Source organism: Lacerta agilis, chromosome 3 (genome assembly GCF_009819535.1).
Source record: "Lacerta agilis isolate rLacAgi1 chromosome 3, rLacAgi1.pri, whole genome shotgun sequence".
In the NCBI taxonomy this organism is placed as follows: Eukaryota; Metazoa; Chordata; class Lepidosauria; order Squamata; family Lacertidae; genus Lacerta; species Lacerta agilis.
The window spans coordinates 32,232,011-32,246,765 of record NC_046314.1 but is presented as its reverse complement, the minus strand read 5'-3'; the positions used below and the strand labels follow the sequence as shown (position 1 = coordinate 32,246,765).

The 14,755-nt window shown below is 40.6% G+C and overlaps 1 protein-coding gene across 1 annotated transcript in view; it reads left to right on the top strand.

Moving 5' to 3' along the window:
• The window catches only part of EYS (eyes shut homolog), a 266,420-nt gene that overhangs the window by 90,601 nt on the left and 161,064 nt on the right, over positions 1 to 14,755 (top strand). The window contains exon 6 of the mRNA XM_033143208.1: positions 3,913 to 4,025. Within this exon, the coding sequence (XP_032999099.1) occupies positions 3,913 to 4,025 (113 nt within the window). The remainder of the gene's footprint in view (positions 1 to 3,912; positions 4,026 to 14,755) is intronic.

Sequence of the window (14,755 nt, the reverse complement as noted above, 5' to 3'; positions counted from 1 at the left end):
GCACACACTTCGTTTGTGCTGTCTGGTAAGAGCTGCACATCATTATTTGCTTTGGATGTAGACTGCCTTTGGTTGTTCATGCCTTGGCCCATGATTAAAATATTGCAGTGTGCTTCAGACAGGGCTATGTCTTGATGACTGGAGATAGGAAAAGATGGCCCTCACAGACTTGCAGGCCACAGCTCACATACATCCAGCGTACTGCACCATACCCTCAAACATCCTGAGTTCCCAAACCAGGACATGCACCTTCCTGCATGAGCCACGTGACCCGTGAGAGATTGCAGCCCCAAAAAAGCGCCTTTTCAGGAGGAAGAGCTTTTTTTCAGGGCAAGATCTTGGCATGAAATTGCAAGAGAGCATAGTGGCTGTTTTGGATACCATGACCTTGAAAGAGAAAGTAGGATGCCCCCCCCTTTCCAGGACACTTGTGGGGTACTCGACCATCCATCCATCTGTTCTGTACAGACCCTACTATGTCTGAGATCTGGGTTGTGAAGCCCTGGAAGATGCTTGAGTGAATGAAAGCCTTTGGTCCTATAGCTATTGCCAAGTTCATCAGGGAGAGTGTGGGAAGCAAGAGGGAAAGGGGTGGTATCTGAGAGATGGGTTTGCACAGGTCTCTGGTGGTGCAGCAAGAGAAAAGTGTTCATAGATTAATCACTACTCTCTTGAAACATATGCACCCAGTCCTATGCATGCCTACTCAAAAGTGAGATCTGTTTAATAAGGGATCCGTTTAACTTTTTTTCTGGTGAAAAAGGATGGTGAGTCCATTTTTTTTGTCTTAGTGTCCAGCAATATATACTTGAGTAACATGCTCAAGCATAACAAAATCGAAAATTCTTTCTAGTAGCACCTTAGAGACCAACTGAGTTTGTTCCTGGTATGAGCTTTCGTGTGCATGCACACTTCTTCAGATACACTGAAACAGAAGTCACCAGATCCTTAAATATAGTGGGGGAGTGGGGAGGGGTATTACTCAGAAGGGTGGTGGGAATGGGTGATAGGCTGATAAGTGTGGAAAACCTGTTGACGACTCTAAACGGCTGCAATTAGTCTTGCAGGGAAAGGCAAGGGGTTTCTGTTGACCAGCCCTTCTAATTCAAAGAAGAAACAAAGCTAGAGTGCTTCGCTTCGCTTTCTTTTAAACATAAGATAAAAAAAATCTTAAGATGTGGCTCTTAGGAACCGGCTTTTGAGAAGTTAGAATATGGGGCAAGGGTGCTGAAAGTGGCCCCTGCCATTTTATGCACTCCAAAGTTAAAGAAGAGTCAGTACCGCGAATATGGGGGGGGGGTTACATTGTCTTTTAGGTTTGGCTGGGTTAGAAGAGGTTGTGCTACTGGTATGGATACTAGTTAAGAGGGAGTTTCCTGTTCCTCAAAGGCAATGTATTCCAGTTGCATTTATTCATACGTTCATGTGCTAGCTGACAAAACTTTAAACAAAACTTTAAATAACTTGAGAATGAAAAGATAGTTGACAATGACTAATCATAATGTATTGCATGTGTATGCATTTTGGAATGAAATGTGACTCATCTGGCTACTCTTTTTTTATGGAGAGAGAGAGAGAGAGAGAGACCATCTTGGAGGATAAATTATTAACACTGATTCTGAAAGCTTTCAATGGAACAAGTACTTCTGTATGTCCATGTACACCACTAACAACCATCAATAAAAGCACTGATGAAGGAAGCCCTTACCTCAGTTGGTTAGAATGTGGTGCTGATAACACCAAGGTTGCAGGTTCAATCCCCACATGGGACAGCTGCATATTCCTGCATTGCATGGGAATGGATTACATGATCCTCATTGTGCCTTCCAATTCTACAATTCTATGTTTCTGTGGGCTGTATAACACTCCTGTGGCACTTCGGTAGCTATCTTTCCCCCAGGAGGTCAAAAAGCATCCACTCTATTTCCGCCCCCCCTTCCCTCACATTAGCTGGCCTTATTCATAAACATCTTCTGAAATATGTGTTTGTTCTGCAGTTCATTTAGCCTAGCGCTCACCATGTGGGTGGGTGTTGTTTGACAGGGATGCTTGTGAGACAGTGGTGCTCAGGGCAAGAAGGCAAGGCTCATAATTATTTTATTTTTATCTGAGAGGAAGAACATTATGTCTGAAATAGACTGATCACAAATCCAGAGGAAATGACCAGGGACTCAGTTGGCGGATTTCTGTCTTCTGGCAGTCATGATATAACATAAAATATTCACTAAAAATACAATTTTCAAGAGAATGCAGATTACTTTTCCTCCCCCTCCCCCCTTTTTTATATTCCCAAACTGCATTGTTAATTTGCACGTCAGTGTGCAGTATAGATTTCAGGTTGCTATGGCGATGGTTTTGCCCACACTAACTTGACATTAGCAATGCTGAAAAGAGCTCCGATGAAGACAGCAGCTGATATAAAGGCTGTAATGATGCAGCTTTTGACCTTTGACTGTTTTATCAGCAGCTATTGTTTTCCTTCTTAGGCTAACAAAAACAAGGATTTGATTTTAAATATTAGCACTCATGTGATGTAGAAACAAGGACGGTCAAAAAAAAAATTCATAAAGCCACACAGAAGGTTAAGGCAGAACTTCTCGAAGAAACCCAGTTATATCACGGGGAGTGATAAATCATTTGGCAGCTTTATTTGCGTCAGGAATCAATGAATAATTTCTCGCAAGGTCCGTGTCAACATTACACCTCTGATCGGATTACAATATAAGGTGAAGCCTGTCTCTCTGTGTTAAAATTTAAGAATAATTTTTGACCCTGGTCCAGAGACTGTCACTCACATTGGTAGGTTGCATAGATGCTGTTATGCACAAATATCTCTACCAAAAAGACAGCGCCTGTGCTTTGCTGGTGCTGATCACCTGCCAGGAATAGTGGTGTTCCTATAAGCTGATATCACCAACCATCCTGGGATCAGTTTACTAAAGGGATTGCCTTACCCCATACATGCCTGCTCATTCATTTCAATCTGCAGAACGTGCCACACATTTTTTTCTTCTACATTTGTGAAGAGTGTGGCAGCACCTGCATTCTACATCCCCCTGCCTATTGACATTAAGCAGGTACATTCACTATTTTGTTTTATTTCATTTATTTTCTGTTTCAGTACACCGATCCAGACATAGGGTTTGTTTAAAATATTATTGGTTTTAATTATGGTTTGATACACATTTGCTTTTGACTGGTCTGCATATTTTAATCATGTTTTATGCATGATTGGACTGCTTGGAGATCTATCTTGAGCAGTGGTTTATAAATTTACTAAGGGGGTGGGGTACTGGTGCATTGTGTGTGGTTCAGGAATATTTTGAGTGCTGAGTGGTGTTCCTACCATCCCCCCATCTCCATCAGAATATTCGCTTGCAAACTTAGATCATACTAAGAAGGGGAAACTATGCATGGAGCACCATTTTTATTACATAAGTGGCCCTTGCTTATATTGGGACCTGTTATTCTAGTTCTCAAAAGATTGAAGTCTGGGAACGTTGCGGAATACTGAAGCTGACACTATATGGTTGTTATGTTGCTAAATAAACCATACAGAAGTCTCAGGTCGAAACAGGTTCATGATTACCAATAGACCAACTCTCTGTGTTTGTGAGGAGAAGACAAAAGAAACAGAACTGGTTATGATGGTCCCTAATAATCTTGATTCTGCATTTGTACAGCAAAAACATGTTCAACACTAATCTGTCATATTGGAAACCATCTTTCCTTGGATCATTACCACGATTTTAAGTAAATAAATAGCTGTATAATCTGATTCCAGTTCAGGTTATATCATGAATTAGGTCAAACTCCACACTGCAGGGAAGTGTGTGGTTTCAGAACTGAGTCCATTTTGCATTCCAACAATGAGAGATGCCCAACTCTTGATTTTTCCACTTTCCTTTTTAGGTGACTGAACCCACCTACAATTTTACCGGCTGTATAGAAGTTACAGAAATCAATAACTTGGGACCCTTCACCTTTGCTAATGCTGTGAACAAAAACAATATTGGCAGTTGCAGGTAAATCACATTCTGTATCTTTTCCAGTCAAGAGCAACTGATTCTTTAACACTGTTGTGGCTTGAGGTACAGTTTCTCATTTTCAGACTGGTCTAAAAAACATGTAGGGGGGGAAGTATGTGTGCATTTCTCTTGATATACCATTTCTCCCCTTCTATATGTGGGAACAAAGTGTGGTGGTGGGGGGTGCAGAATAGTCCAATTAAGCCTGACAGCTTACATATTCTGGGCTTAGTGACAGTTTAGGCCTTTCAGGTTGAACAACAGAATGCAAGATAAAAATCAAGGTGGGGGGAATAGGTATTCATAATGGGTTTCTCTTCACTGTATTAGAATTTCCATCAATGTGTGTGAAAGGCAAGAAAACTGGTATCGTATGTAAATGAGGCCACCAAACTTTAAAAAATATTGGGGGGGGGAGAGTATTCCCGTTGCTAGCTATTTAGTAAGGTATTCATTTGGAAGTGGAGCAGTAGCCTAAAAACAGTCTTCCATGAAAGCCTCCTTCTAATATGGCTTTGTGGATTAAAATTAGCTGGACCATGTTCGCTATCCAAACCTAGTTACTATCTCTCATGCAAAAGGTAAACTTGTGACACCCAGTGTGTAATTCATGATGTCATATTGCTTCACTTGTTTCCTTCTAATTATTCAGTTCAGCTCATTTTGCAACTCGTTCTCTTTTGTAATTTTGACGCTGTTTTTTAAGATTTGATAAATTATTTTTGAGAATTTCATTGTGTGTTTTGGTTTACATAATTTTTACTACAGGCCTATGATAAATGTGTATCAGGAAAGGAGATTGCTTGCATAAAGTGGGGCTTAATGTAGCAGGATTTGGTGTCTAACAGTAAACAAAAATAAACAGAACATAATGTAGAAGTAACACTCACTAAATTTCTCTCCCAATGCAATGCCATGCAATTCTCAAGTAACTTTTATGTGCGTATGACATGAAGGCAAAATTTAATGTCATTATCTTTGCAGTCATTTATGTGTGTTTGTGTAGTATAGATCCATTGTGTTCTCTGAACCTTGTCTTACAACGCAGTCTTCTTCTTGTATTGCATTGCGATACATTTTCTATCGTATGCTCATTATTTTATTTTTAAGAAAGACGTTTCATCAAGTACTGTCATATTGCCTCAAATGTACTAGGTGGCAACACCCCCCCCCCAAGCTCAACTCTGTTGAAACCTTAGATAGATTAATGGAAATTCTAAAACTGTTTCAGAAGTGTCAGCAATTTATTTATTTAAAGAAAAAGAAAAATACCAAGAGGAATGTTGCTCAGCATTCAGCAGGCGAGGCCTTTTATACTCCTCAATTCTAATATCCTCTCCTTTTATGGTGCCAACTTTATCACCAGTGAAATTGGGTCTGCCTGATTCAACATTAACTGTCTTTTGTAGGTTTAAACCTATGCAAGCAAGCATCTTGTATTATGGTGTTAATTCTTGGTTGAGATGGAATGGAAGCTGGATGTGGTTGTTGGCTTTTGCAGTCGTGTATGACTTTTAGCCTGCAATAGATAGATAAACAAAAAATTTAAATGAAATTTTCAGATTTAATGGAATAGAGACACATAATTTACATTCTGGAAGCCTCTGGAAGTCTATAATAGTTTGTTTTTACGAAAAAAAAGTGTGGTTCCGTTTTTGTAGTACTGTTTCTGTGGGGTTTTTTAAACCACTGTATTAGCATTAAATAATTTAACTAGTGAAGATTGTCTCAACACTTTGTGCAGCATTCAACTAAGCTGTACTCAAAAGTTGACCTACTGAAATAGGCCCAACTAAATCATATAGGCATGTATAATTGTGCTTGGGAGCTGATTCAAATGCCCAGGGTGGCCATAGAGTACTTTTTAATGTGACTAGCACCACTAGTGGGTACAATCACACGAATAACTGTTTCACACATCCGCTCAAACATTGCCTACAGATGACTAGGTATGTAAACTCTTTTTTTAATAGAAGATTTTAAAGAAATAGAGAACAATAAAATGAATAAACAACAACACAGTCCCCATAAGCATGCAAAGGGATGAATACATTATTGCAATATAGCATCCCGTTGAATTTTACCCTGGAAGGAAAGCTGGCAAGAAGATGTCCCTCCAAAAAGACAAATTGTGATTGGGGTCCATGTCTTTCCACTCCTCCCTCAGTGACACAGCAGATAAATGGATGCCACATTTTGATAAATTTATCTGTTGGAGTTACCCCATAGCCTTTTTTGCATTCATGGGCAGGTTTATCATCAAAGCACCAATAGCCAAACCCTAGTGTACCTTTCAACAACAACAACCAAACAGAGGCGTTGTCCACCCACTTCCAATTTTGTGCCACTTCTCATCTGGCCACTACCAAGGAAGTTGGTCATCTTTTTGCATCCATTTCCGTAGGACTCATGTATAACTAACTTAGCCCAGTGTCAACTCTTATTTTGAGAGCTGCCCAGGATGATGGCACATACATAGGACTCCCCAGGAAGACATGAAAACAAAGAATCTTTCATTTACAGTTTCTAACAAACACTTGGACTTTTGCAGCTGACAAATTCTTAAATCCTGCCAAACAGTTCAGATGTTGTGGCCAAGGTAGGCCCACAGAGAGGTCAGTCCCTCCACACTGATAGCCTAGGCATCTGTCCATGATGGAGATACTCAAGTTCCTCTTTGCTGCTTTGCACACTACAAAAGAAGCGTTGATTCTCTTGTGCCTCTACTCTGTTGCTGCTGCTTGTAACATGTGAATTGAGAGAACTGAAGCTTTACTTCATTTGTTCTTTCTTTCTTTACTTGTGATCAGTGGCCTATATAGAACAAAAGCTTTCTACAGCGGTATTTCAGAATGCAATACCAAATCTGTGTTAGCTTGTAAAAACATTTTAGTATGTGGGGAGGGAATAGTGTGCAATGTTTATTATTATTATTATTATTTTAAAAAATGAGTTCTTTTTTAAAAAACATTCCATACTATTCCTACAAAACTTTGTGCAAACTTATCCCACAATCACACCGACCTCATCTTCTGCCTGTGATTCCTCTAACAAGTTTCCCCAACACTCTGAAGAGCTCCAGCTATCTAATCATTCTTTTAGCTCAAATGTGAATGAAAGCAAGTCCACATTCATGAAACACCCCCTTTTTTAAGGCACAGGTTTGTGAGTATATTTTAAACTTATGAATATTTAAGCAGTTTGGAATTTACTCAAAGATGTTCTGCCATTTCTATAACTAGATCTGTTTGGATTTCAAAATACCAAAAGGAAAGCTAAGGCGTGTGCAGAATTTAGTGAGCTTTTGAAAACAAACTCGATATGGGAGTTCATTAACCTTTTGAAGACTGTTTGCTTTCCTTCTTTAAAACAGTTCTGCTCAAGAGACAGCACATGCTATAACTAAATTTCAGGCAAAATGCCTGCAGCTATAAGGACAGCCAGACCTTGCTGGGGAAAAGGAAGACAATTCCTTCTTCTCCCAACCACAGCCTCACCCTGGAGGTGATAACGGAGGCTTTCCTCCATCACTCCCCTTGAGACCCAAAACTGTGAGCGGATGAAGCAAGTTGGCCTCAAAGGTGGCCTGTATCCTGACCCTGGGCATTGTAACCCTGAGCTGCAAGCCTTGGGAGCCACCCATCACCTTCAAAGGTGCCTAGGGTCACCAAGCTGACCTAATTGTTTCCCTTCCTGCACCTACCTGCCAAAGTAACCATTTAAACCAATCTATTTAACAGACTACCATCTCACCCCACATGATGCAGAGTAGCAAAAAGACCAGTGTGCCAAGCCAAATAGCTTTCTGGACAAAAATTCCTACTTTGCCCAGAGGCAACCACCATAGGTAAAGGTAAAGGGACCCCTGACCATTAGGTCTAGTCACGGATGACTCTGGTTGTGGTGCTCATCTCGCTTTGTTAGCCGAGGGAGCCAGCGTACAACTTCCGGTTCATGTGGCCAGCATGACTAAGCCGCTTCTGGCGAACCAGAGCAGCGCATGGAAACGCCATTTACCTACCCGCCAGAGTGGTACCTATTTATCTGCTTGCACTTTGACGTGCTTTCGAACTGCTAGGTTGCCAGGAGAAGGGACCGGGCAATGGGAGCTCACCCCGTTGCGGGGATTCGAACTGCTGACCTTCTGATTGGCAAGCCCTAGGCTCTGTGGTTTAACCCACAGCACCACCCACGTCACACCATAGCCACACTATTAAAGAGGGTAGCTAGGTCATTATTGCCAAATATGATACTTCTGTTTCCTTTAAGATCAAAAGCCTCAGTTCTTGGTACATAGTTCCACATATTTGTACAGAGGGTTGCTGTGCATATCTGTGGTTTTTGTGCCACAGTAAAAAAATTATATTCCCACTTGTAGACAAGAGTTCAGCACAAAACAACATGTTCTGATGGATCTGAGAGAGTAAGGGAGAGCAGTAAGATATTGGAAAATTGAGCTAAATTGTACAAAATTAAACTAACTGTACAAATTGGGAAGAGGTGAAATAGTGTGGTTTGTTCTTCTGAATGATGCTGATACATTCAAAGGGGGGGCACAAGTACAATAACCAGATTGGCCTTTCAGATGACGTACAGTTTAGCCAGATCTGCACTTTTTAATGGAAACCTATGTGAAATTATGCACTCTACAGACCTGGGGCTACTCTCCCAACAATTGGGAAGCTTTTATGCTGTTGGCGTATTTGTGGTTTCCTGCATCTTAAAATGAGAGGACAATGCAGCTATGCTAGGATGCAAAATCACATCCGCAACATGGATGCAAAATAACAATTTGTGAATTGGTTACCCTTGTGGGTGCTACACATATCTCTGCATATAGGATTTTCTTTTAACTGCTGTGCCCTTTCTTGCCAGTTGATGAAGCTCCGTAATGTGTTCCTATGCTTAGAATGCTTATTATCTTCATTGTAATTTGATATCCTATTGCCAGTCTTCTCCTAGGTTTTTCTTTTTAGCAGCAAACATTGGTCAGGTGGCCATTTATTTCCATACAACAAATTAGACACCCTCTTCAACCCTATCAGCATCATTACTGAATAACTGATTCCCATCACAAGTTAATGCTAGACAGATACATTAACATTTACAGTTGCACCTGCTTCAGCTGTTTGTTGACATGCATTCCAGCAAGCATTGGTGCAGTTTGTACCACGTACCAGATTATTTCCCCTCATTTGCATTTTTTGAGGGGCTTCAGTGGGTGGCAATCCTTTCATAATTATCCTAGTCTTTCAGCAATGAGACCATCTGAGGGAGTAATGGAAATGTTGACATTTTCAAGGTAAAGCTAGAAATACTTCTGTTAAGGGTGGCATATGCTAGGTCAATGAATAGCTCTAACGGGGGTCCACTTAGAGGATGATTTGGAGGCATGTCTGCAAATATGAGTTCAGATTTGTACACAGCTTGATCAATCAATTTCTAAATCTTCTAAATAAAATTAATAAATCACATTGCCACAGCTACCGCTCCTTCCACACGACTCACTTGCCTGGCTCTCAACTGTCCACTAGGAGGCCAGCTGTTACACCCTGGTTATAACTGGACTGAATTTGATCCTAGTGGGGTCACCAGTTGCTGATCACTGCAAAGTTTATCCAGCCTTAACTCAGGGATTTAAATTAAATAACTTCTTAAAAGCTATTTGTCTGCAAATTAGGTGGTGCTGTGTTGCAGAGGCTACATGCCATTACATATACAGGAAAGTTTTCTGTGCAAGAAACATAAAATATATGCAACACCCCTTGAGCATCCTTCTTTGAACCTTTTGCTAAGCTCTGTTCTATTTCTGTGATCCCCCCCCCAGTTGTATCCTCTGTGTTTGATTTTCCCTCTTTGATTTTCTTCATCTTTTTTATTACATTTGTTTTCAGTGTGCTCTTTTCTGCGTAGCTCCTTTTCTCCTGTGCAATTTCCTTTCTGCCTTTGTGCACATCCCCCTTCTACTGCCCCTTATTATCCTTTTCTCTTTGGTGTTCCTGTTGAAATGATGCGTTGCATTGATAATGTTAGAAAAGGTGGCAGGCATAATCCTACCTTGTATTTTAAATGTTCAGAACCATTGTAAACGGTTTAAGTCTACGGTGCTGTCTTTTATGAAGGGAATTGGTGAATTGGTTTGGACACTAAGCAAATCCTTTTGAGATACACACACACACACACACACACACACAATACATATAAGTAGGCACATGCAGAGCTTGTCTGAGACCTGGGGTGGGAGACGTATCCATGAGGCACACCACTGCAATGGCACTGCCTAATCTGATCTGATGCTAAATGCTAGTAGGCAGTAACACAGGCCCAGATTTTACTATCAAAGCCTTGAAGTGCATGAGGACAGGCATGGACATTTTGCCCATGACCTTCCCTGATTGGCTGGAAGGCACGGGGCATTATTGGCATGACAGCACTAAGTCCGGCAAGCCCCTGGCAGGGCCCTCCAGCCAGCTTAGCCCTTCGAGACCCAAGGCACGTGTACCCGGCTTCTCCCCTCCCGCATGGGTATGTGTATATGAATATATAACTTTGTGTGCTTACAAATACAATTTCCAGCTCATTTATGAACAGCTTTCCTTGGTCGGCATGCCATGAGCAAAGGCCCGTCTCCCTCTCTTGCTTGTTTTCTGTAACCATAGGATTATTATTTGTAGCAGCTACATGGTTTCGTACTTTAAGTAGCACAGGCCAAAAAGATTGCATAATTCCTATTTTGGTCTCCTTAATTATTCTTGACTCACTGTTAGCATGTTGTTGGCTGTGCAAGAGTTCACAATTTCTGTGGAAATAAATGAACCAGACAGGCTTTGTGCTGGAGGCTTTAGAAGTGCAGTCAGTTACATAGGATTCCGCTAAAATGTCAGATTCTGAAGTCTTTAAAATATACGTTTATGCATGCAGCTTTCACCAGTTTAATGATGTCAGTTCAAGTTTTCCCCACCATAGAGTTGGTAAAGTATGAAAGCCAGATGTACATTGATTCAAGGGGATGGGAAGGGAGGAGTGAATCCTTGGTTGTTGGTTTGTTTGTTTTTTAATCCTTTTTAAAAATTGGAGGTCCCTGCACTATTTCTGCTCCTGAATCGTTTTGCACCTCATAGATGAGCATCCAGTAATGGTTTTTATCTGAGCTAAGGTCCAGCTCAACTCAACTCCAGGATCTGGTGGATCAGCTTCAGAACGCAAGATTATTCATAGCTGGTGACATGATTACAATCTGTAGGATGCATCAAGGGACCATTTCATTAAGGACTAAGTAAGGACCCTTTTTGAAATTACCTTCACAACACTGGAACTATCAAAGTATGAATCCCACAACAGCTGCCCTGGTAAAAGTTGCATGAAAGTACTTTAAAAATCATTCAAAGGAACTGGAGAAATGCCGGTTTGGGAAGGAGCCAGTGTCAAAGGGCTAACATCCAAAGGGGGCTCTGAATATTCACAGTTTATTCTACATCCATTTAAGAATCAGGGGCTAAAGTGGCTGTAAGATCAGTTTGAGTTCTGGCTTCCCTTAATCTCTAGCATTTAGGAATGAATGAGTATTTCACTCATTAGGTGTGCTGCAAATGATATGGACCAAATTATAATACAGTCATACCTTGGTTGTCGAACGCCTTGGTACTCGTATGTTTTGGCTCCCGGACAATTGAAACCTGGAAGCAAGTGTTCTGGTTTTTGAACTTTTTTTGGAAGCCAAACGCCAATGCGGCTTCTGCTATTGTTTCCGGTGTGCCTGCACAATTGGAAGCCAATTGGAAGCCGTGCCTTGGTTTCCAAATGTTTTGGAAATCAAACGGACTTGTTGAGATGAAAATATTTGGCCCAAATTAGCACATTCTGATAGCAGTGAATAATGCATGAAATTGGCTTCTAAATGTGATGGAAAGTTATCCTTCCTCTCCCTCCTCTCTGCCTGATGCACATCATGGTAATAGTTTTCATAGACACAACTCATGCCCTAGTCATACTCTAGAGCAACATTTCTCAACCTTGGCTCCCCAGATGTTTTTGGACTACAATTCCCATCATCCCTGACCACTGGTCCTGCAAGCTAAGGATGATGGGAGCTGTAGTCCAAGAACAGCTGGAGACCCAAAGTTGGGAAACACTTATCACCAAAAGCTTGTCATTTATCCAAAGCATGTACTCTAGTACATGCTTTGGATAAATGACAAGCTTTTGGTGATAAATCTGGCTACCATAATGGGGCCTTTTCCACTAAGAAACTCAAATATTGCATGCAGTTGGGTTTAAGGGATAAGTGTAAAGTGGCAAAAATACCTGTGGCCACAATCCTGTACACACTTGCAATATGGGATGGTCTAATCCAGGCATGGCCAAACTTGTCCTTCCAGATGTTTAGGCACTACAATTCCCATCATCCCTGACCTCTGGTCCTGTTAGCTAGGGGTGGTGGAAGTTGTAGTCTCAAAACCTCTGGAGGGCCAAGCTTGGCCATGCCTGGTCTAATCTGTCTGTTTCAGTTTTTCTCTGTTTCTTATTTTTCCAGTGTTAAGTTTTGGTTTCCCTATGTCTTCATTGATTTGTTTTGGGACTCTGTTGGCACCAGGAAAAGCCTGAATGTGCATGTATATAATTTCATTGTGTGAAAGGGGACCAATTCCCCTTTAAGAGCTTGTTAGGAGTAATCAAGAAAATCATTGGGTTGGCTTGAGTATCTGGGATGGTCTTCCAGTCATGTAGAATTCTCAACAGTTGATATTGTGATAAACTTCATCAGTGAAGAACATTCTGGAATCAAGCTATAAGCTTTTTTCCAGGAACCACTAAATGGGCAGAATGAATGGAGTAAGTGAATTTCTTTCTTTCTTTTTTCTTTCTCCCCTTTCTTTCATCAACTATTGTAAGTAGGACAGAGAAGGATGTCTCTCCTTTTAGCCTTTGTAAAGCATGAAATTGTTGTTCTAGTGTTATGCAATTATGACCATTATATCAGCACAAGCATTTCTGCTTGCCAGATTAACCTTTCTCCAAGCTCCTCCCTCCATGTGCTTTTTAGGGGTTCTCCCAACCCCTCCCCTCCCCCCGAGCCAATTGGGTGGGCCTAAAGAATTATAACATGGGGAGTGGCTCTAGAAATCTACATGCCACCCTTCTTCCCAAAGGAGCCTAGAGTGGGAAACTTATCCGTTGTTTAAAAAAATCACAATTAAAACTTCTAAAAACATTTTTAAACTTCTAGTACTAGTTGTACACCTAAGGATGGGTATGCATGTGTTTTGCACTAAAGGTGTTTTCCTTATTTTTGAGCTGACTGGCATTGCCATGATTGAACATTGCACAAACTGTGGATGACAGACTACACAGCAGCTGAAGGGTGTGTTTTCGGCTACAGTCCTGTATGCTCTTTCCTAGAAGTAAGCCCTATTGGCTCACTTCTGAGTGGAAATGCATATATTAAGAGACGTGTGTGGGAGATCAGTCAAATATTGTCTTGGGGAAATAAAACATGTTTTGGAATACATCAGATTTTTGTTTTGCTTTGCTTTACGTGTGTGTGTTTTTAAGCAGAAGTCCAAAGAAAGGGCTGATCAGCACAGGATTGTTTACAATATTTAAAGTGGGTGCTATGTTCCTTGTAAATAAGAAAAGAATGTATTGTTCCATATTAGTATGGAATATATTTTTTGTGTTGCCACTTAGCTATTTGCAAGTGTAAAAGAACACTCAAGAGAATTACTCAGATGTGTAGATGAACCTTTTTCTCATTATTACAGGATTCAGCTAGCAAAATATTAGCAGGAAAGATCCAGCGAAGTCCAATACACAAAATACATCCTCCCTACCCCCACCTCAAAGTAACTGTTAAAGAAAAATGGTGGTAGATGTTTTCCTTCCTCGGTGTTTCTGATTCCGCTGAGATTTGAAGGCTACAATCTGATGCCTTACCAATTACAAAAACATGTAAATAAAGGGAAATTGTTTTGTTATGCATTCATAAATAATTAAGAATTTCACAGCAGGCTTCCACCATCTCCATGTTATCTGCTGGGAATGTCTCGTAATGGAGATATAGTTGCTATTGTTACCGTAGCAGATTGCATTGCTATAAAGCAGAGCACATTAAAGAAAATGGCTAAGAATGCTAAACATACTGAAAGGAGAAATTCGTCTTCTGGGTGTTTTACTGTATGGTTTTCCCCATTGGTGTGAAATGTTCATTATTACCACACACACAAAGAACACAAATGCAAGACTTGTTGAAACCTCAAATGTTGAGCAAGAAGTCTGAGAATTCATTTTGTATTTTCTGCTTCTGTGTCTTAAATCTCATTGTTTACAGAGCTTTAACAAAATATTTACAACACTGTATTGTGTTTAATTGTCAGGGGTAATCATTATACCTCTGTATGATCCCCTCTGATTATCTCAGTTTGGGAAATACACTTTATGGCAAGATTTTTAATGTAAGGGTTTTTTTGTATTGAACCAAGTATGACACCGAAATAATCTCACTCGGGGAAAAATTAACATTAATGTTCAGAGCTGATCTCCCGGAAACTTCAAACTATTGCTCATATAATCTTTCTCACTAATCAACCTAGTTGACATACAGTTCCTGAGATTATGTCACTTTTTGGTACTTATGTAATTCTGTTTGGTATTATTCTTCCAGTGGGAGTTGGGGTGGTGGTGGTAGAGATGATGAAAACAGACAAGAGCAGGGGAAGCCAGTACGGTGC